This window comes from Penicillium soppii (genome assembly GCF_028829465.1).
Source record: "Penicillium soppii strain IBT 18220 chromosome Unknown utg000003l, whole genome shotgun sequence".
NCBI classification, from domain to species: Eukaryota; Fungi; Ascomycota; class Eurotiomycetes; order Eurotiales; family Aspergillaceae; genus Penicillium; species Penicillium soppii.
In genome coordinates, this window is record NW_026643233.1 from 434,610 (window position 1) to 457,104 (window position 22,495).

At 48.9% G+C, this 22,495-nt stretch overlaps 7 protein-coding genes across 7 annotated transcripts; 2 read left to right on the forward strand and 5 right to left on the reverse strand.

The window, feature by feature from the left end:
• Positions 1-124: 124 nt before the first annotated feature.
• Positions 125-1,989, reverse strand: N7529_002287 (FAD-dependent oxidoreductase; the record flags this gene model as incomplete). Its single annotated transcript, XM_057237815.1, has 4 exons — positions 125-331; positions 404-938; positions 968-1,669; positions 1,718-1,989. 4 exons carry the CDS (start codon positions 1,987-1,989, stop codon positions 125-127), a joined length of 1,716 nt encoding a protein of 571 aa, XP_057100426.1.
• A 1,848-nt stretch (positions 1,990-3,837) lies between these two features.
• N7529_002288 (NAD(P)/FAD-dependent oxidoreductase) lies at positions 3,838-5,347 on the reverse strand (the record flags this gene model as incomplete). The annotated part of the gene is made up of 3 exons (XM_057237816.1): positions 3,838-3,986; positions 4,037-4,996; positions 5,059-5,347. 3 exons carry the CDS (start codon positions 5,345-5,347, stop codon positions 3,838-3,840), a joined length of 1,398 nt encoding a protein of 465 aa, XP_057100427.1.
• A 543-nt stretch (positions 5,348-5,890) lies between these two features.
• N7529_002289 (Major facilitator superfamily domain general substrate transporter) lies at positions 5,891-7,601 on the forward strand (the record flags this gene model as incomplete). Its single annotated transcript, XM_057237817.1, has 4 exons — positions 5,891-6,011; positions 6,068-6,158; positions 6,222-6,445; positions 6,502-7,601. The coding sequence occupies 4 exons, from the start codon at positions 5,891-5,893 to the stop codon at positions 7,599-7,601; spliced, it is 1,536 nt and encodes a 511-aa protein (XP_057100428.1).
• Positions 7,602-7,918: 317 nt separating this feature from the next.
• N7529_002290 (YncE family protein) lies at positions 7,919-9,638 on the reverse strand (the record flags this gene model as incomplete). Its single annotated transcript, XM_057237818.1, has 6 exons — positions 7,919-8,309; positions 8,373-8,557; positions 8,609-9,025; positions 9,076-9,204; positions 9,265-9,293; positions 9,347-9,638. Coding segments are annotated over 6 exons (1,443 nt in total), but the record flags the coding sequence as incomplete, so codon positions are not given.
• Positions 9,639-10,911: 1,273 nt separating this feature from the next.
• On the forward strand, positions 10,912-12,415 carry N7529_002291 (Bicupin oxalate decarboxylase/oxidase; the record flags this gene model as incomplete). Its single annotated transcript, XM_057237819.1, has 6 exons — positions 10,912-11,038; positions 11,104-11,339; positions 11,395-11,588; positions 11,638-11,980; positions 12,039-12,159; positions 12,213-12,415. The coding sequence occupies 6 exons, from the start codon at positions 10,912-10,914 to the stop codon at positions 12,413-12,415; spliced, it is 1,224 nt and encodes a 407-aa protein (XP_057100430.1).
• Positions 12,416-13,037: 622 nt separating this feature from the next.
• Positions 13,038-18,503, reverse strand: N7529_002292 (uncharacterized protein; the record flags this gene model as incomplete). Its single annotated transcript, XM_057237820.1, has 1 exon — positions 13,038-18,503. One exon carries the CDS (start codon positions 18,501-18,503, stop codon positions 13,038-13,040), a length of 5,466 nt encoding a protein of 1,821 aa, XP_057100431.1.
• An 843-nt stretch (positions 18,504-19,346) lies between these two features.
• Positions 19,347-22,200, reverse strand: N7529_002293 (uncharacterized protein; the record flags this gene model as incomplete). The annotated part of the gene is made up of 2 exons (XM_057237821.1): positions 19,347-21,974; positions 22,036-22,200. 2 exons carry the CDS (start codon positions 22,198-22,200, stop codon positions 19,347-19,349), a joined length of 2,793 nt encoding a protein of 930 aa, XP_057100432.1.
• Between the last annotated feature and the right edge of the window lie 295 nt (positions 22,201-22,495).

Here is a 22,495-nt window from a genome sequence, read left to right on the forward strand (position 1 = left end):
AGATTGTCAAACATGGAGCTTCGAGATGTGCGGAACGGTCCGAGAGCCCCACTTTGTTTAATTAATGGGGCATCAACACTGTACTGGACTTCAATTCTAAATGTTCCTAGTGGACAAGGGATCTCTACAGATCTTTTTCATATCCAAACATTTGAGAACTCTGATCGGCGCGACAGAGTCTGCCGTCCTGTCGCTCCTCCCAAGCCTCGGAGCCAACTGCGGTCTTAGCATAAAAGATGCCGTTAGAATCGTATTTCGCCTTGATCTTCTGCAGTGCAGGGTAGTTTCGACCGAAAAAGTATTTCTGGAAATTGGGCTGATGAAAGTCGGCCTAGAGAAAATATTAACATTCAGGTCACTGTTTTACATGGTGCGTGAAGATCAAAGATAAGACACAACTTACCTCATTCATGTATGCCCCAGAGTTCGGAGCCAGTGCGGTCAATTGGGCAATGTACGAATTTGTCATTTTCCGCTGATCTGCCAGCATTTCCTCGGGCGCGTTCCATTTCCAAGGAGTGGAGATTGTTGTCGTAATCAAGGCATCACGCCAGGCAGGGAGTACCGAGTTCTTCACATCCCCGGTCACCTCCCTGGAAACGTTGAGTCCCACACCAATGACGGTAGCGCCATCTTCAGTGATTTGGCGATACGTGGTCATAAGAGCTTTGCTATTCTTTTGCACCACCGATCGTGGAATGAGCCAGCCACCGTACTGGGCCTCGCCAACTTCAATTTCCCGTTGCATGCCATTAAATTGGCTGAGATAGCTGGGGAATTGCTTCGAGTATACGGTTGGCTTGATGCCCAGCTCCTTCAGATCATCAATGAATGGCTTGACCAGTGAGAGAAGCTTGGCTTCTGGAATGTTAGGACCGGTCAGGGGGAAATCGCAAAGGTGGTGTTGGTGTAGAACCAAATGCTCATCGCGCCCGCATCTACGAGGGCCGGAAGTATGGCGTGGAACCGCGCAATCGCCTCATAGAAGGTATCCTGGGAGAGCTGGTCGTTCGTGAATGTCAAGTTGAAACCCGATATAGGGGTGCCAGGGTGTGCCTTGGAAGTCATGGATACCACAACACCAAAGGTGCCACCACCACCACCGCTCAAGGCCCAGTACATATCAGAATACTCGTTGTCGCGGGTGGCGGTGATCAAATTGCCCTTCCCATCCACTACCTGCCACTGCAAGACTTGATCTGCACCTAGTCCGTAGCGCGAGGCGAGAGCCGAATGGCCTCCACCCTGACTATAACCTCCGGCAAGACCAACTGTAGAACACTCGCCGCCAACAACTTGCAAATTTGCTTCTTCGGCAGCCTCGTAGGCCTCAAATCCTTGGATACCTGCCCCCATAGTGATCGCCTTGCCGGTGTAATGACGGTCTTTGTAGTCATGAATTTCGAGATCCTTGAGATAATGTGTCCAAATACCGAGGGATCCCGCGCCTGTAGACTTTCCACTGTAATCATGACCAGTGTTACGCACCACGATGCGAATATCGTGCTTAGTCGCAAATTGAATCGCCTTAGAGATTTGATCCGGGGTAGTGACATTGACCGCGTAGACGGCATAATTTCCCAAGGTACAAGGCTTTGAGATTGGGTGGAAGGGGTCACAAGTACCATTGGCAAAGAATGGGGCCATCACGGATGAGGAGGACTCGTAACTTTTCAAATTAGTTCAGGACTTCGCAAACATCACTATCCGGACTTACTGTCCCTCTGGGACTATCCATGCATCGCGCAGAGTATTACATTCAGCAGCATCGTAATTGGGCACATGGCATGGGGAACCCAATGGGACTGTCTTCACCAGTTGGCCATCAATTGTCTGGTTAAACTTGGCCCAAACATTCTCAGACGGCCAACAAGCATCACCAGGGAAGCATCGACAGGTAGTGGAAGCCTGGACGGCCACAACCAGAAACGCCAGAACGAGAGCAAACATTTTTTCTTGGAGTGTCATACTTCTGGTGGGGGACTGCATCTTATTAATTCCAAGCGGCCGTGTTCCTGGACCCGCATGGTGATTGGACCCCTTGCGCTGATCACCGAATCAACATTAGTATTGAATCAACAACCGGACCTTCACCTTTCCATGAAATCAGATTACTTCAGTCGCGGAGATCGTTAAGCAGCTAGAGACATTCTCTGATATTTCTAATGTGGGGCTTATTCTTAGTCTCGATATCGAAAATGTGAGCGGAAAAGAGAATTCATGGCTCTTACTCGCGCGCCCAGCAGAGGTTCCCTCTCCCTATCAGCCCCAGTCATCTTCACCACTCCCCAATTTCCCGCCAAATAAAACAACAATGTCTGCACCAGCGCAAAACAAGGTTTGGAGGCAAATTTCTCTTAAAGTCACACATCCAATCTTGTTCAAGTTACTTTTGCAGGTGAAAGGTGTAAACAAAGCCTTCTGATTATTGTTGTGCGAATATCTCTTTGTCTGCGGGAATTATAGCTAGTTATGGAAACCCACGAGGGAAAGAATTGTTCTATCTTGAAACCGTGTAGAAAAGAAAAATCTTGGAGTTGCTGCGCGTGCCAGTACTTTAAGCAAGGCATTCTAGTTTTGAAGCGATACAAATTATCATCCAGTACTGTCCAAATGTCACCGAATTGGATCTGGTTATCCATGAAGGGATCCGCCCAGACCACCTGCAGTGCATTCAAGAGCGTCGTGCAGGTAAGCTGAAATACCATTTTCACCCTTGTTTTCAATTATACATCTATCCTATCTTTCCTGTGGACAAGGAGTGTCTCCACAGTTTCTCCTTGGTAAAGGTAGGCTTCTGCCTACCATTTCGACCACACTGACGGTGGCTCATTCAATCTGTCTGTGGTTCAGCGTTGAACTGGATGGTTGATTCGACCGAAAACCCACATACATGTAACATTCGCTTTCCACATGTGTTGCTTCTCTCTATCATCCCGTTCGTCCTCGCCCTATGCGCCGAGGAGAGCGGCGGGCTTTTCTCGGCTGTAGGGAGAAGTATATCTCACTAATTGTTGCACAGCTTTTGCTTCTCTTGTCGGCTCTCTTCCAAGTAGCCTTCGGGTACTAGATTATGAGGGATGTTGCGATGTACCGTGGAAACCATCAATGCCTGCACTCAATCTCATCCCTTCCGGCATTGACACTTTACCCAACAACTTGCGAGACATTAGTATTCACCTTCGCGAGTTGAAGTTCCAATTCACGCCTATTTTATTTGAGATCCTATGTCCGTTGAACGAACAAGGCAAACCTATTGCCGAGACCTTATACTGGCCCTACTTGAAGACATTGGAGATTGAGGGGTTGCCCGGTTTTCTTCCTTCAGGTAAAGATTCTCTTTTTCATTGCCTCCTTGGTCATTCACAATGAACATGGAAATGAAATAGGCGAAGAGCACTACGAATTCGATGCAGAGATTCGGGCCGGACTCGACGAAGCTGAAGAACTTTACGGCCCGATAGGTGTGTTGTGCAATCTTGAGGAAGGCTGGATCCAGCGAGACGTGAGGATCGAAGAGCACTTCCAGCGGCTTTTTATTTCTCTTGGCTACGCGGTGCAACGTATGCCCTGCTTGAAAAGCCTATATTTTGAGGTCGCGTGGACGAACGATTCTGAATTTAGATTTGAAAATGTGGACAAGGTTAGCTCGGATTGGGATTGCAGTCCTTTATTTCGGCCGGATAGCCGAGTCGCAGAGGCCTGGAGATTCAAAAGGGATGATCTGATCATTGATGAATGGCGGGATACTTGTACTATATACTTCGCAACTTGGCCGCCTAACGCGCTTGTCTCAATTGGACACGTAGCTACCCTGATGGGGTTTGCTGTTCAAACCTACCAAATGGAAGGCAAATCACCGCTTGAAAGCCGCAAAAGCCTCTCATCACTAAACTGGAAGCATTCAGGTAATCCTGTCTTACTCCAGCTTTTCCCAAGCACAAGTTGAGCGACACCCGAGGCACAGGTGAAAATGCGCGCCATACCTAGCGCGAGTTAACATGGCATATTTTTTAATTCATTCAGCAGAACATACCATGACCGTTGAACCCTGCACAGATATATTGCCCAGGCAAAGACTCAATGGCGCCAATAAATGGTACCGAATCCGTCGTCATTCCGATGATTCCAGTCCAAGCATGGTCTAAGCCTTCGCCATGCATTGCAGTTTCGGATGTATAGTCCGGGAAAATTTGACCAAAAGTTCGCAATGCATCCTCAACAATCTCCTCGTTGTATTGAGAATCGTCCGTACTGAGGCGACTGGCGATTGTCTCGGGGCTTAGTGTCGGATTTGACCTCGAAACACCTAGCACTAACGTACCATCGCCTTGCCGTTGGATCAAGGAGTAGAAGTGATGCAGACTATATCGTAGAGAAAAGGTACTTTGTAGACCACCTCGTCCTGAGAAAGCAGGGACCGGCACGAGAGACTGGGCTTGTCCACGATTCGGTCGCATGAATGGATCTAAGGCTGGCAGTAACTGGGCAGCATGAGCATTCGTGCAATGTATTATTTTTTCTGCAGCTATTGTCCCACGAGGAGTGTGCACATCCCAGAGGACCGGATCCAAGGTCCTTTGTACGACTTCAGTGGCAGGGCAGAACGTGAAGAGCCTTGCACCCTTGGATATGACCGCCTGGAGCAGAAATTGTGTCAGCTTGGCCGGATGACTGGAGCCGGCTGGCCATTCGTATGCTGCTACAGCTCCGGGAATTCTGGTTTTCTGCTGGGCCTCTTCTCCATCGTAAAACTTGATGTGTGACGTATCACCACCTGCCTGTCTGAAGGCTTCCAGGCTCTTCGCTTCGTAGTCAGCAAACTCCGGGGTCATGCAGACGTCAAATGTTGTGGTCAAATTAAAGTCACACTGCACGTTATGCTTTTTGACAAACTGGTCTACTCGTTCGAGGACAAGTCGCTCATTATTGATAATCTTGAGAGCCTGCTCTTCTCCGTGGACTTTAGAATATGCACTAAAGCCCCGGAACGCATCTAGTGTGATATTCAAGATCAGAAGTTGTCTTCAATAACCCCAAAAGATGTTTGCTACAGACCTGGTCGGACATGCCCAGCATTTCGCGAACTTGCGCCACTACCTGCCTCGCGCGCTTCCAAGATGACAATATCCTCGGCGTTGACTCCTGCTTCGATTAGTTCAAAGGCAGTCAACCCGCCAGCGATACCGGAGCCAACAACAACATATTTTGACTTTGATGGTACTTGTGCTTGTTTATTCTCATGCAGATGCGGGAAGGCCCGCGTGGTTCGTTGCCAATAGCTCAAACAAGGGGTAGGGTTTGGCAGGCTTCTGCTGGACCCAGCCACATTATAGGGAGTCGCCATTGCTGAGTGTTTCGATGACCACAGAATCCATACCCATATTTAACAAAAGATAATAGCTCGCCGTTGTCGGTACTATCGGAGTTGACCGGTTAATTCGCCGGTGCGGGGAGGAAGATACTCTCTCCTATCGCGGACTTTCCCCGTTACCCCAAATACTAAACACATTAGAGCTTTACTCCCGCACCAATGAAAGAAAGGGATTTAGGGCCTAAGCTAATGTTTAAAGAACTAAGGGTACTAAGTGGGTAAAATAAATGCCAAGATGCTTTATCTCGCCTGGCTATCGCATTTCTAGCAGCTCCGGCTTGCTTCCGATGTTACTCCAGTCTAGGAATGCAGCTATTGGTGCATAACTCTTCTATCTTTGGCCGTTATGCGCTTCCCCTCGGATCTGCGGTGAACTTTACCCCGGACGCCATTTGACGCGTTTTTATCTATCGGCGAGGGGGTCACCGGTTCACCTTATCCCACCCGCTTGGGCCTTATGAATAGCCATGGCCGCCACTGAAGCTTCCTTTTCTTTTCTCTTCACACCTCTCAAACATGGTGACATTCAAAATGTTTCGTCGCAATGCGCCGACGAGTGATTTCCGATCTCCAGATGAAAAAGCCTTGGTTCGACGTCTCGACATTTTCCTTATGACTTTCGGTTGTCTTTCGCAGGGTACGTTAGGGTATATATAGGTTGCACTTGACGAGAGGGAAACTGACACCTTGCAGTTATTAAATATCTCGATCAACAAAATATCAATAATGCGTATGTTTCTGGCATGATGGAGGATCTACATCTATACGGCAACGAGCTTAATTTGTGAGTCGCAAATTTGAATCGCCCCGTTATTTGTATGTTTGTATAGTAGCTGATTGTCTCTAGATTCACAACCTACTTCAACGTCGCCTACTGCATCATGCTCATTCCATCCCAAATTATTCTGACCTACGTGCGCCCAAGTTTTTGGCTTCCGGGATTGGAAATTATATGGGGTGTCTTGACCGGTTTGATTGCCATGACCACCAATGCAAAACAAGTCTACGTGCTCCGCGTATTCCTTGGGTTATGCGAAAGTAGCGCATGGCCAGGAATGATGACACTATTCAGTAAGTGCTTGCAACTGTCATCCCGGATCCAGTAATGAACCCGCTAATTTTCATAGTGTACTGGTATACGCCGACGGAATTGGCCAAGCGAATGGGATTCTACCACTCCTGCCAAGCTGTTGGCCAGATGCTATCTGGTGCCCTGCAAGCCGCGATCTCCGACACGCTCAATGGACACGCCGGACTAGCAGGATGGCGGTGGCTGTTTGTGATCAACGCCATTATCACAGTCATTTGGGGTTTCGCAGGCTTCTTCATGATCCCCGATCTACCGAATAGACCGAACCCGCGCGCGTTCTGGTTCAAAAAGGTCCACGGTGAGCTTTCGCTTGAACGGCTCGCTCGCAACGGCCGCGCCGAGCCAAAGCGGATGACATGGGCTGGTGTGAAACGTACTTTCTCCGGGTGGGTAGTGTACTTTATTGCGGTTCTGTATATTGCTACAGTACTCGGAACATACGGATATGTATACTTCTCGCTATTCCTCAAGTCGCTCAAGAACCCTGACGGAAGCGCGCGATGGAGCGTCACACAAGTCAACGCTATTCCAATCGGAGGGTCTGCGATCAACGTCGTCTTCGTATGGATTTGGGCTCTATTGTCTGATTTCTTGCAGACCCGCTGGACACTCATCATCGTTCAAGCAATCATCGGAATAATCCCATGCATAATCATGAGCATTTGGACGGCGAATCCGGCGTCCGTTGCTCTTTCCGCTGCTTATGCATCATACTTCATCTCGTACATTTGTCTTGGAACAGCGCCACTCATTTTCGCATGGCTGTCGGATCTCATTCCTCAAGATCCAGAGGCGCGGTCGCTCGCTGTTGGTGTTGCCGTCGCTGGTTACTATGCTATCTCCGCCTGGTCGCAAGTGCTTGTTTGGCCTGCATCCCAGGCCCCATACTACAAGTACGGATGGCAGTCTGCTTTGGCCTTGTTGGTTTTGGTCATTATTATGACGAGCATTTTGAGATTTGTGGATGTGCGGTACCTCCTGCCACAACGCGAGGAGTTCCGTGCTGTTATCGAAGATGACATCGTTGCTAGCAAGGCCAATACTTCAGCGGTGTCTCCTATCCCAAATGATGGGCGAAGCCGACATGAGGGGAGCAGCTCAAAAGTGACGCACACAGCGAATGTGAACGAGGTGTAACTAATGATACATTATGCAAAGGTATCAGACGCTGCCCTGCCCACCTATGCGCCAAATGTTTATTAGCACAATCATATCAGCTACAAGCTGCAAGCCAAATCCATTTTTGTTTTCCGGATTGGAGTTCAATCACCATGTCCAAAATTATGACGTTTGTTCATTGGTATAGGTATAAATTAATAGATAGTTGGATGGTTATCCACAATGAATACAAGGCCCGAAGGCGATGTCAAGTATAGAAATAAAACATATATCCACATCTCAGAGCCATGTGTTTGAGACCCAACAAATTATCACCCAGCAATAGTCAAGGCAGCTTAGTAGTAGAGAGGGTTCTCGGGATCAGTGAGGTCAAATACCACACTAGAATGTGGCTTAGCTCCACCACGGTTGGCAAACTCCTTGCTGAAATCAATGGTCCGGTTGAAGGAAAGGCTTCCATCCTCCTGAAGATCGATGTAAAGAGCCTTGAAGTCAGCAGGGGTGTTGATGATACCAATATCGCCAGTCTGGACGAAGTAATCGGTGACAACCAAGTGCTTCTGGTCGGGAGTGACCTTGATGTAGTGGGGCCCGACGGTGGGTTGGTCCTCATCAGGGTCATCGAGACGCTTGATGTTGCTCAAGTCACTGATATCCAGGGCAGCAATGTGGTTGGCGGTGGTCAAGGTGGCGTAGAAGTATTTACCGTCCTGGCTGATGTCGGAGCTGAAGGTTATTGTTAGCAATGATGTTTCCAATGTCGTAAAGGCAGAGCAGTGAGTTTCTTACTAGATGGCAATAGTGTCACGGGCCTTGGGTCCAAGGTCAAAGAGCTCTTCAATCACGCCCTGGTTACCGTTCGCATCCTTGCGCAAAGGGTAGATAACCCAAAGCTGACCCAGGTGCACAGCAGTGGCGATAGCAGCAGATTCAGGGTGTCCGGGAATGAACTTGACGTCTTGAATACCGCCACCCTGGTGAAGTTAGAACAAGTATAATGTAGTCGTGGTAAATATTCGACTTACGTTGGGAATGGTAAGAGTGCTGATAATCTTTCTCGAGTCCAAATCCCAAAGGCGAAGGGTATCGGCACGGCGCACTCCAAGACTGGGCTTCAGGATAGTGATGGGCTCGACGAAGTCGGAAGTAAGAATGAGCTTCTTCTCCCAGTCGATACTCAGTCCGTGAGGAGAGAATTGCTGACCAAGAATATTGAGGGTACCTTCGACATCCTCGGGCCACTCGTGGATGATGTCAAAGTTCGCATCAGTCTCAATGAGACGGCCGGGGGAGGTACCCACAGCCGAACCCATGTAGGTGATAAAAAAGCCACCATCGGGCTTGGCCCGGACCTCATCCGCAATAGATGCGAGGATACCGCGGTTGCTCTTGAGGAACTTAGGGCGGTAAGGGTCAGAGGTGTCGAAATAGAACCCAGTGTCCTGAGAGAGTTAGAGATATTTCCAAAATTTTGATAAAAGAAACCTCATACCTGAGTCTTCAGAAGAGACAGCAAGCCACCGCCCCAAATGGTCTTTCCATCGAGGGAGGGTCCAAGATGGTGAGGGTCATTGCCGCTGGAGGGGACATCCGTCACCCACAAAAGAGTACCGAAGGTATCCTGGTGGAAAGGTCAATACCCATGTCCGCCAAAGGTAACGTAGGGGCAAAAAGAACTTACATCGTCCAGACTATAGGTGGCGAGGAAATCTGTCAATGATTGTCAGTTTTACATCAATGCCTCATTGGTTGCATATCGTTACCCTTGTGGAACTTGTCGGCAGATCCAGTCCAGAAGTAACCAATCTTCTTGGGCTTGATGTCACTTGGAGTGAACGGAGGGCTCTCCAATGGAGGAGTTGGGACCTGCAGAATAGGCAAAGGAGGGGCGTTGGTAGTCAGAGCCTCGGTCACACCAGGGATAGTGGGAATGAGAGGAGGCAAAGAAAGGCACTCCCCGAGGGCGACTAGAGACGCAATAGAGGCAATAGAGTACTTCATTGTGAGAAAGAATGAGAAGTTTTGCGTTGGATTGATGAGCACGTTTGCGGGATATCTGTATAGCTTATATAGCCAAGTTCGCCTTTATTTCAATATTAATCCAAGTATGTGCGATTTAGCTCTTCTCCTCAACTTTCTCGACAGAATCAATACAAAGCACGCAAGAAAGGCATATCTTGAGCCGTGATATTCCAAATTCCACACGTCGCGGTAAATCTTCCAATTGGCGAATCCTTTCCTCAACGCCATGAGCCAAATGATCCCCGGCTCGGGGATTCGATAATGCATGAGTTGACAGTTCCTATACACAGGTTTTTCGACAAGGCCAAGCCATGCTAGACAGATCCTAATGTTTACGAGATGTCGTGATTGAAGTTTATCCAGAAGATAGAGGGTTGGGATAGGGACGGCAAACCTCACGAGTTCACGGAATCGATAGTTCGAACCCAAAAATGCGTCACTAGCATGAAGCCGATTTCGAAGCTCAGCCTGGCTCTGGGAAAAAGCGCCACCAAATTTGACGAAAATTCTATGAAGGGGAAGTTAGGGCAAAGGGAAAATATGCTTGCCCAAATAGGAAAGGTGCCCAAGGAACAAGTCGAGGATCGACATCAGACTTCCACTTCAAAGGCCCAGCATCGAGGCCCAGAGGTCAAAGCAAAGCTTACTTAGTGCTTTGGGGCGAATTGATTCAAGCCCAGAAGTTGAAATAAGTCAAAAGCGAGAAATGATCCGCGAGTGCCAAGCAGCCAAGACATGTGGGATCTAATCATTCAAGGAGCGGATGAGGTGATTCAGGGCACTTCCCCCCCCCGTTTGATCCCCATTTTCAAATCCTGCATTGTCGGCACTCCATATAGCGGCTGTCAGGTCCCTGGATCTACATTTGAATTTCCCCATAAAACCCTTGAGCACGGGCGAGCCCTGCATCTATTTCGACATGATGCCAAGAATGTTGTTATATTCTGCTTTTCTGTACCTGTCTTTCTTGCCCTGGAACCTGTCGATCCAAGCTTTCTGTGCATTAAAATATTCCGCGAGAGGCGACATGTACCTGATTTGCATCACATTTTGAAATTCAATAATTCCGTTTATACTTTCTGCTAACACAGTCTGTTCTGGTTGCATTTCATTGAGATCAGCAACCCACGAGTCTGAGAGCTAGCATACTTTCGACTAGTCGCATTCTGAATTTTGATCACGACTTTGATATGCGGGTAGAAAGGTATAGGAGAATGATATATAAACAGTCAAGCTGCAGGGTTCGTGGCTCAGGGTACGCAAGTCCGAATTTCATTCTTGTGCGCATTCTTCCGATTTATCCACGATGAAGTCCCAAAGCCTCGCGCTCCTTGGGCTTTTTATGTCTTCTGTATTTGCAGTCCCTGGGGTCAAAAGACATGATGGGGGCAGTGATCAGCCGATTAGCGGTACCAAAGGCGCTCCTATCCTAGGTTAGTTTACATTACCCAAGTACATACTTAGCTTTGTATACATGCTAATCATTATCTTTGTACAGGCGGCACCAACAGAGCCCTCGATCTCCAGAATCCTGACCAGTTCCGCACTGCCAGTACCGATAATGGATTTGTTCCCAATGTCAAATGGAGCTTTTCTGAGTCCCAAACTAGACTGTTCCCGGGCGGTTGGTCCAGAGAGCAGGTCATCCAGGACTTGCCCCAGAGTCATGATATTGCTGGTGCCCAGCAGCATCTGAAGAAGGGCGCTATTCGAGAATTGCACTGGCACCGAACGGTTGGCAGCTCTTGCTATATATCTTCTTGCATATGAAGCTGACCCTGGTAAATAGGCTGAATGGGGATTCGTCTACAACGGTTCCCTACTTCTCTCGGGCGTTGACGAGAACGGCGGCTTCACTACTGAAGTACTCGAGACCGGAGACATATGGTACTTCCCCAAGGGCGTTGCCCACAATGTCCAAGGTTTGGACGATGAGAACGAATACCTCCTCGCCTTCGACGATGGTGACTTTGAGAAGATTGGGTATGTCTCCTCCATTGAGGCCTCTTTTTGCTGTGAACTGACCTGACAGAACTACTTTCATGGTCGATGACTGGATTGCGCACACTCCCAGAGATGTTCTCGCCAAGAACTTTGGTGTTGACCCCAAGGTGTTTGACTCTGTTCCCGCCAAGTTCCCCTACATCCTTAATGGCACTGTCAGCAAGGACCTAGACAAGGCACCCGAGGGTACACTGCGAGGTGACGACTCCTACGTCTTCCACACTTACAAGCACCCATCAGAGCCTGTTCCCGGCCACGGCGGAACATTCCGAAAGATTGATTCCACCAACTTCCCTATCTCCAAGACTATTGCTGCTGCTATTGTGGAGCTTGAACCCAAGGGTCTTCGTGAGCTTCACTGGCACCCCAATGTAAGTTCTAACAGTGACATTACCCATGGATATTATACAAGATACTAAGACATTACAGGCTGAGGAGTGGCTCTACTTCCACCAGGGTCATGCTCGCGCGACTGTCTTCATCGGCGACTCTAAGGCCCGTACCTTTGACTTCCACCCAGGTGACACTGCTGTCTTCCCCGACAACAGTGGTAAGTACAACCTCTCCTATGCTTGAATTTGAAAACTAATTGATATTCTCCAGGTCACTATATTGAGAACACCTCTGAAACCGAGAAGCTTGTTTGGATTGAACTCTACAAGAGCGATCGCGTCGCCGATATCTCTCTTGCTCAGTGGCTTGCCTTGACTCCGGCTGATACCGTTGCCAATGTCCTGAAGGTTGATATCAGCGTCATTGAGCAAATCAAGAAGGAGAAACAAATTCTTGTCCAGGGCAAGAGATAATCGCTGATACTATGCGTCAACTGATCACTTCCATGGCCCTACAGTTGGCCCTGCAGCTTATGGGTCTTCCTCTGCCTACACCGGACTGCATATTTGTTTTTCTTTCTATATTACTTTTTGTATCTCAATAATTTAACTCATTTACATTTGATGAAACTCTGTTGATTTAACAGAACTTGCAATCGTACTATCGTCTAAGCTGTAAATCTTTGTCAGATTCAACAATTCCGTATACCCGGCTCTTAAAGCCTACTGCTATTTCCGTCTTCGCCGACGCCTTGAATATTATCAAGATAGTTGGCTCATTTCAGTATTTTTATTTGCTTGTTGATTTTGGCAGGCAGCTTAGTGTAAGAAAAACATATATAAAAGTGCAGGATTCTCTGATTTGTATTTTGCCTATCACAGGCCATCGCCCAAAAGGTAATATAGTTCTTCAATGTTACACTTGATTCAATATCAAACTCCAATAATGCACTTATGCCAGTAGTAAACCCTCAAAAAAGCCAAGCATGGCCATGTCAATCAACAAAACTCCATACACGCCGCCAACAATTGGTCATATCATGCTCGCTTCTCGCATGATCAAAAATCACAACAGAAGAATAATAGAGAATATAGCTTAATTTTTAATCGCTTTCCTGCGGAGTACCCCCAATTGCTCCAGTCTATCCCATGCTTTGTTCATATCAGAGCTCTCGTCGCCCAATGACGGCTGGAGGTCCAATCCATCAAGAGTATGGAGGGAGCCGCTTGTTCCGGCGTAGAGCAGAAGCTCCAGAACTCTTCGACGTAGTCGTGTGGCTTGGTCGAGATGTCTCAGGTATTTGAAGTCCGCTTGAGAGTCGGCGAGCGGGACTGTGAATGGGTCGTTGATTTCAACGTCTCTGTCGGGCTGGGCCTCATCGCCCATAGTGGCGCGATGAGAAATCTGATCATCGTTCCCAAGCTCGGCCAGGGCATCGGAGAGGTCTCGATGGGTTTCTCGAAGGCGAACAACTGCTTGTTCTTGAGGCTTGGGTCTTTTGCGGTCCGCATTGCCACTGCCAGTCATTGCTGGAGGATAGAAGCCAATGGTCAGGGGATTGCCGCGAACATCAAGTTTCCGTAAGGAGCATGCGGTTCCTTTTCCAGTGCGACCAAGTCGACTGAGAACTTGACATATCCTTCTCATTCGGGAGAGACGGTTGCCGACTATCATCAATCTGGCGAGACAGTTCATTCCAACCAGGGGCTCAACATCTTCAATTGAGTTAAAATTCAAATTCAAAACTTTGAGGTTGGGGAAGCTTAAGGCGAAGTCACTGGGAAGTTTCTTCAACGTGCATGCAGCAATGTCGAGAAGCTGGAGTCGAAGAAGCGGGACAGAAGGACAGATGCTCTGAGAAGAAAGTCGGTTTGAGGACAAGAACACTTTGCGGACGTCTTTCACCAGTCCTAAATCAAGCTCCAGGCCGAAATCAGGATCGTTTTCGTTTGGTGATGTCTGCTCTCGAAGGGAAAGGACTTCGAGGTTGTGGCAATGCTCCAGGCCGGTGACGGTGGAAATATGGTTTTGATCGAGGTATAAAAGGCTGACAGAACGGAAAGCCTGTGCATCAAAAGCATCTAGACGATTTTCGGAGAGCTTCAGGGCTCGTAGGCTGATCAAGGAGGCAGGCGAATCAAAGCGGCTGATTTGGTTGGCACTTAGATCAAGGGTGGCGAGTGAAGGAAGCCATTCCACATTGTGGACAGATGTCAGACAATTGTGACTCAAGTCAAGGTCACGAAGTCGTGTCAGCTCACACCCTTCGAAGTCCACTGTTGTCACGGAGTTGTTGCTTAGTTTCAAACTCAGCAGGCCATTCAAATCAAGAATTCCATCAATGTTCCGAATTTGGTTGTCATTCGCTTTCAGCTCTCTGAGATGGATGAGGCTTGAAAAGCCATCCAAGGTCTCGATGTCGTTTCCGGAGACATCCAAATATTGGAGATTCACCAAATGACCCCAGGGTGTCAGATTGGAGAGGCAATTTCTGGGGATCTTGAGGGTTCTTAGGGTATCAGGAATACCACTCAGTTGACCGATGTCGTTATCGGAGACATCCAATTCTTCCAAGCGGGGACAAAACTCATTGAGCTTATGCAACGTGATTAAACCCTTCTCGCGCAACACGAGGCGACGAATATGTTCCCAGTAAGGTTCATAGGCTTCGACGTCTGTGATATGCTTGATTAAATCTTCAGTCGCCAGGGCAAAAGTCCCATGCACTTGGCGCAGTGAAGATGAATTGGTGCGTTGAGCGATGTAGCTCATTTCGAGGTTCAGGGGTTGATCTCCTTGGTTGACGGTAAAGTCTGCAAGTGGGCTGAGGTGGAAGCTGTAGCTGGTGTCGGGCCCGGCGCTGTTCGGGGGCATCAGATGATTCTCCGCTCCATTTCTGGCGGGTGTTTCATGGACATGCAGTGAGTCATTCCTGCGCACGATACTTTGCTCATCGATGGTCTCCTCGTTCCTTTCTTCTATCCTCGAGATGGGCCGTCTAATGAATGGTTGACCAGCAACCGAACTTTGACGTCCACTAGGAGGAATAGAAGGTCGTACTGTGCCGTTCTCGTGGTCTGGTTGAAGTCCTTCTTCACTTGGCGGAATTCCATGATAGACGTGATCAACGTTCGAATCAGACTGCAGACCATTAAGTTCAGCTGGTGAGACATCAGGTGGCGACAAGTTGACGGTCGAGACCCGTGCTTGCTTGCGCTGAGAGCGAGGGTATTTGGAAGCCGGCAGCTCTTTACTCTGGACTGGAGGATTCTCTTGTCCAGAGTTCTCTGTCCCCGCTGTGGCCCATGAAGTGGTTCTTGTTCCAGTGTTTGGAACGCTTGAAGTAAACCGAGTAAGTCGCGATTGGACTGAGCTAGCATTGAGGGAAGGGATACCATCTCTCGTGTGCGGTCGAATATCTGACTTCCTTGGGGATGTGTTTGTGGCAGGAGGAACGCGCGTCTTGCCCTCCAGATCAATTGAGGCATCACCCTTGGAGGGAGAGCTCAGACCATGGACTCTCATCATCTCCTGTAGCTCATCCACGCTTAGATCCGGAATATCTCTGAAGGGGTCTTCATTCTCCTCGGAGGGTTCCGAGATTGGGGCTTCTGGTTCTTCCATCTCATCCTTCACCCACTGGTTCTTTGCACGATCATACTTGAAGCCATTGACCTCATTCGGTATGAGGTGTGACACAAGATCAGAGGCTAGCATTCCTTTCACTTGAGAGCCTTGTGAAGAGCCTGTTGGGACAGAGGTAACGCTGAAGCCAGACATTTGGGTGTTGATAGTCATCAGATCTTGGGCGATATTTTCCGCCGTATCGTCAGCCATGCCACTTGTCTTGCGTTTTCTTGGTCCAAGAATCCGGATATTTTGTGAGTTATATTCATCAAGCTCAGATGGGTCGGTGGGACTCTGGCCATGACGGGCTTGTAGAGACATCTCTCGGTCATCGGGATCATCTTGCTCCTGGTACTTTTTGAGGTGGTTCAGAATGAGTGGGTTCAGCTCTTTCACTTCTCTCAACTTGCGCAGATCTGTGCCATCTCGACTCGGGGGCCGAGAAAAGGCTTCCCGAGTAGATTCGTCATCATAACTAAGATCATCGCCTTCGCTTTCCACATCAGACTCATGCAGACTGGGTAATCCCGTTGCACCTCGTCCTTTTGATCTAATTAGATCCATAATTTTGGTGGCCTCGTTCAGGTAATCCTGGGTCGTAATGGATCCTTTTCGAGATGTATCACTAGTGCCAGTGATCTTCACGAGGGGAACATCGTTATCGAAGGTGAATGAATCAGAATAGTCGTTATCGTGGAAATCTGGCTCCGAGAAATCTCTGTGTGGTGCAGTGTGTTCCCCGGCAACTCGGATTTGACTCGGCGTTGGTGTCCGGGGTCGCTGCATAGATTGGGAGAGACGAGGCGGGGCAAGATAGTCAGTGTTGTCGAGTTGGACGCCATGTTGCATGAGGCTCCTTTGTAAAAGTGACATGCTATCGCCATATTTTGGAGGCGAATTGCCGTTAGTATTGTGAGCAAGGTCAGTGCTATTGTTTCTCATAATCGTGCGGCGCCGTTTGGGCGTGGGGTCCATGCCCGGGGCCCGGGGCACTCGCTTCACGTCAGGAGCCATGTTTTCCTTGTTGTTCGGGCGAGAACCAGACCGGACATCATCAAAGAAGTCCTGGCGCATCCAAGCAGATGGCTTCCGAGTGAATCCCGAGCTTGCCGATCTGCTGTAATGGTATAATCCTTGTTGAGAAGGACCTCGAAGATACTGCTGTCGCATTGATGATCGTTTGCGTGAAGTTGGGCGCGACCCGAAGCCTGCACCCTCATCGTACACCAGCTTGTGCTCGTAAGGGCTGTTGTCCGAGAAATCAAACTTATCCAATTCACCGCCACCAAATTGGCTTATTCGATGACCATTATCCCGAGATCCAACCCGTTCATTTCGCCTGGGCGTGATTTCACTCAATGGCTCGTGTCTCGCATTCAAAAAGGTGCGATTTTCGCCCTTCCTCCGCGCTTCTTCCGACGGTGAAGGGGGCTCCTCCCCTTCAGAGCCATCACTGTAGTGATCTTCAAATTGACTCATACGGCGAAGAAGCCTGTTATTGGTGAATGTGTCATGATGGCCAAACAGCTTCAAGGGGCTTCCAGATGATGGCATGTTTGACTCATTTCCTTCTGCCCCGGCCGTTGATGGCCGAACGTGAGACGAAGAGGGACGTGGCAGGCCAGGCGAGCCAGATTTGTGAGGGGGATTGAACAAGGGGGAGCTCCGGATTTTTGAATTCGCGAGAGTAGTGGGAGACAGGCGGTGCGAGGGAAAGGGCGAAGGGGAGAATCGGCGAGGGAAGGAACGGTTCCCTCGGCGGCTGTGGAAGTCCACCGTCCCCATGGACAGATCCTGGGGTAACGAGTGACTAGTAACGTCCAGCAGACTGTCATCTCGGGGAGATTCATTGGGATGAGGTTCACTGAGGTTGTAGAAAGCGAAACTGTCGCTTGCTGGAGAACCAGGACGACTGTCATTTCCGATTGACAGGCTTTCCAACTTGTTGGTGACTTGCTTCAGTGCCGACTTAATGACTTCTGAAGTTCCATTCCCATCAACGGTGTTGTTCCGGGAGAAGGTAATGGGCGTGATCCCTTCATTGCGCAAGTCCTCCAGTCCACTAGCAGTCCGTTGTTGGGCATTCCCTGGTTGCGAGAATCCTTCGGGGTCCCAATCTCCGTTCTGAGTTTCATTGCCCTCCCACGGCGCGCGGTTTATCGTTCCTTGTGGTAATGCGCCATCTGTATCCCCTTCCCCATCAGCATCGACGCGTTCAGTGTCACTGCCGCCATTGTTGTGGTCGAGTCTGTCTTGTCGCGAAGGCGTTTCGGTGAAATCCCATAATTGATCGTCTTGCTTCGTGAATGGAGTGGACTCTTCTTGCGCGCCAGAGCCCGGCGTAGGAGGCTTAAACACGCTTTCTAGTCCCATGGGTGCGAACAAATCCCGCTGCTCGCCAGCGGCGATCTCCCCGCGCATTAGTCGACGCCGCCATTCTGGTGTGCCCTCTTTCGTGTTTTTCCCCTTCTTTGTTTTTATTTGAACTGTGTCCTGGAATTCCGATTGATTTGAGGCCTTGGAAACGTTCGACACTGATCGTAGAGGGGAGCGCGTATCCATTGCAGGATGTTTGCGTGCCGGACCCGGGGTTGGCTTCGGGGTGACCTTGGAATTAGTCCTGGGATTTGTCCTGGGAGTGTTGGATTTCGATTTATCAGGCGCCGGCGATCGAGGTTTGGGTGTTTTGGGTGTTCGGGGAGTCTTTGGAGTCGGAGGTGCTTTTCTATGAAAGTGGCATGGGCGGGTAACCTTCTTCTTGTCGTCCCCGGGAGATTGTTCGGAACGCCGTGCAGGCACAGGAATGCGGCTAGGAGTCCCCTGCTGACTGACTTTGGGAGAGTGCGATTTAGCTGGGGTAGTTGGACTGGTAGGCGACGCTGGCATTGACGGCCAATCGTCGGAAAGGCTGTCGAGCCATGGTTGGTTGCTCATTTTCAGCCTTTGTTATGATGTACGCGTCCCAAACTCGCGCAAACAAAACAACATGAAGGCATATATCGGAGCTAAGTGAATAAGATGGAGTTTCAAGAGAACGGTGGGTTGGGAACAGTGCGGAGATGCGTCGCTCCACTTAAGCTCCTTGTTTATTATCTTGTTTACTTTTGTCACCGCTACAGCCCTTCAAGGCCCAGATCGAAATTTACTATAACTATAAATATGTACATATATATGTACTTGAGATATATCAATTATCAATTCACCCTTCCTTTTCTCTTATTTCTCCAAATCCCAGGTTCCAGCAAACTATTGAAACCCTTTGGAGGCTTAATGCGCTGTCTAATCCCACTTAGTCTTGATCCCATTCGTATTTCTTCTGTTTCTTCAATTTCTTCAACACGAATAACAATTGCCCAGGTGAGATATAGACAATCAAACCTTAAATTGACTGTAATATTGTGTACATACATGCATCTTGATGCTGCACAATGTATAACTGTTGTACAGGAGGGGTAAAAAGGAGAATTTCGTGATGTTACTTACCCATTGGACATATATATATCTGCAAGGTTCCGCGGAATACCGTCAGTCCATTTATCGTGCCCCTTGTCGTTCGAGAATTTCATTTTTGGCCACTGAAATAATTCTACATATTTTTGATGAGCAAGGGCCAGATCCTATGATACTACAATTGGATAATTAATTTTAGGAAATGATTTACCTAGGTACTGGTGTAGAAACAAATATGTATTGGTCATGTCTAACTCCTAGGATATTGTCTCCCCTTGAAAAAAAAAATTTGTTACAGTATGGAACATGAATTGAACATCAAGTATTTTAAACAATAAGCCTCTCGAATGAATACTTGCCAACCGCCTTGCGGCGCAAGTATCCAATCTCACGGCTGGAGCGGTTCTTGACCTCGCCGGTGGACTTCTTGGTTTTGGTACGGGAGACGTCATTTGAAGCAGCCTTGAGCGATAGTGGTAGCATCTTGCCACCCGAATCACCCTCGTAGCCATCTTCTCCCTCACCTGGACGGGTGAAGACCATCAAGTCAGCACCATTGAGCTTCTCGTGGCGGACCAGGTGAGATGGGCCTGTTTCGGCATCCATCTTGGCCAGAGCGTCCTCGGATGTAGTCTCCGTGGTGTCCACTTGATCCGCAAAGCGAAGGTATTCACACAAGACTCCTTTGAGATAAGTTGCCTCCTCCACTCCTGCAAGTGCGGCAGACACTTCAGATTTCATATCCGCAATCAATTCCATTTCGCGACTGGCCGCAGCTGTGACAGAGTCGGAGTCCTCAAAGTCGTTTACTGCCGGGATGGCAGATATCCAGCCGGAGGGACCGACGGCATCCACAGAGGCAGTGAGAAGATCAACAATGACATTGAGAGAGAGAGCAGGAGTAATTTGGTCGAGTGTGATAGGTGTTGGGGGATTTTCAGTGAAACGGGAGGTATAACCACCGGTGGCGAGGGAGAGGCGGAGATGATGAACCATGGAGATGAGTTCTGTGCGCGAGAGGTTGGAGCGAAGAGAGTGAACAATGACCGACATAGGTTGAGTGTGAATCTTTTGTAGGGAGGTGTTTAGACCAGTGAAGATATCCTTGAGAGTTGCTGTTTCAGCTCCAAGTTGTCTAGTAAGCTCCTGTGTGGGGGTCGCCAGGTCACCATTGGTGATCGCGCGAGCTGTTTCTTCAAGAGTACCAGAGTGAGAGCGAGCTTGGTTCAAGAAAACTTTGAGAGCATAGGCTAGTTCGTCGGAGGAAATCAGGGTGGGGCCCTCAAGCACTTGGTTCACCTGCTTGAGAGACGGATCGGAGTCGAGAAGGGCCTGGATGAATGACCCGGTGGGGAAAGATTGCAAGATGCGGGGCTTGCAGGCTCTTCGTAAGGCAATCTCAACGTTATCGAGTGAGAGATGTCCCAAGCGAATGAGCCAGTCGCAAGTAGTCGGAGGCCACATGGCAACTCGAAGTTGAGATGACGAGGATGCTGATACCATATCATTTGATACATATTCTTCCACGACAAAAATCTTTGATAACAGGAAAAGGGTCGCTTCGGGGTTGACATACTGTCCGCGCACCGGCAGGGTTGTTGTGGCATCTGAAATGCTAAAGTATGTCAATACAGCATTATCGAACAAGTCAACATTCTTAGCCTTGGTGGCCTTCTCGACGGTGTTTGTGAGCTGGGTCCATTTGGCAACTTGCTCTGGTGAAGTGAGTCGAAGGAATGCCATGTTGTCAGACCGGTGCTTTTTGGAAGAAACGTCCCATTGTGCAGAAGATGAGCCGATACCTCGGCCAATAGCATCGATGAGCAGGCTATCCCTTGTACGCTTCAAAGATGAGCTAGGTGCACTAGGGAGAGAGCTCAAATCGAAAGCGATAAGAGTGTTTCCCTTGGTCGCCACTGCAATTCCAAGCTTGGCGAAGTAGCTGATGAAGTTTGTGGGAGTCTCTGCGTTTGACCCAGTGCTTGACAAAAGGTCGTGGGCTGGAATGCTGCGTTGCACAGAATGATACTGGGTATCATAAACAGCTACAAGTGATTGCTGTGCACCAATGATGGATTGTGGAGAAATGCGCATAACTGAGGTAAAGTTCTCGTCATCAAGGACGAACTGCGAGGTCACAGAGGGGGAGTACTGAGAGAGATCGACGTTGATGAATCCCTTCTCGAAAGAAAGATTTAATCCTGCTGAGCCCGAATGGAAACTCCATTGCGTAGCATTGCCGTTGGTAGTTTCTAAACCGTTCACGTCGGGGATGTGGAAAGTTTGGAGATGGCGAAGACGCTGGCTTTCGTCCAAGCGAGACTCTGACTTCGCATCGGCAGGAACGGAGAACATTTGGACAATAATGTCTTTCAGAGGCACTCGATCGGTGTTCTTTGGCTGCGATACCAAAAGCAAGATGGATGGCTCATTGACCCCAGCGGTGGTTATATCGCCAAGAGCTAAGGATGCCAGGTCCTGTCGCCTTTTGAACAGAGCCTTCTTGGCATCATCAAATTCAACCAAAAAGCTGGATTGGACATTGTGAGTGGAGCAAACCTTGGCAATTTCACTGTGTTGAATGCTCCACCGTTGAGTTTTCAGGTCCGAGGACAGCCTGCGCACACGACCATCCTCATGAACAGCCAAAATATCGAACGGGTCCACATCTCCTTCACCGTCGGCACTGGAGGGGACGATTCCAACAAAGGTGGTAGGACTAGCTGAGTCGGTCACGGTTGTCGTTGATGAAGAAATGGCCGGAGCACTTGAGCCGTTGCTGCCAATTTCCTCCACAAAGCATTTGATCTGATGCTCTGGCTTGGTGACGGCAGTATATGTTTGTCTGCGGACAGCCGATTTCTTCGACAATTTTCTGCGGACCGAGCATGGGCGGCAAGAGAAAGTAGATTGCGGCGGTACAGCGTAGGAAGTCACGAGCTTTGGAGTTTGAACCTAGTGGAAGATTTGAGTCAGTTATGACGAGAATAATATCAGATTAACAGGAGAATCATACGTTGTAAATGTTCACAGACTCTCCATCCACTGCGACTGCAACTTCGTAGCGTTTGCGTTTTTTCGCATCGGCGAGACTGAAGACATCACCGATGTGTGTTTGGCCGGTGGAGGCATGAAGGGGGCGAGGCAATTGCGCCAGGACAGACGGAGACTGTAAATCCATGACGAAGATGGATACTGGAAACCACAAACTACTTGATTTCCCGACCCTTCACAGCGTGTGATCTTTTAGATGCAGACCCATCCAAATTGGAAATCTGAAAAATTTTCGGGATTACGTCGGTCCGGACAATCTATTCTAGTCCTGATCAGGTTAGCGTAGGTACGTCAAGTAATCAGCCTGACATAAGCCCTTTACGCGCCTTTCGCGTCTCGACGTGTTCCAATATATAGAGAAGGGATTCGGAGTTCTCTCTATCTTTGCCTTACTAAATTGCTCCCCACCCACCATAGCTTGT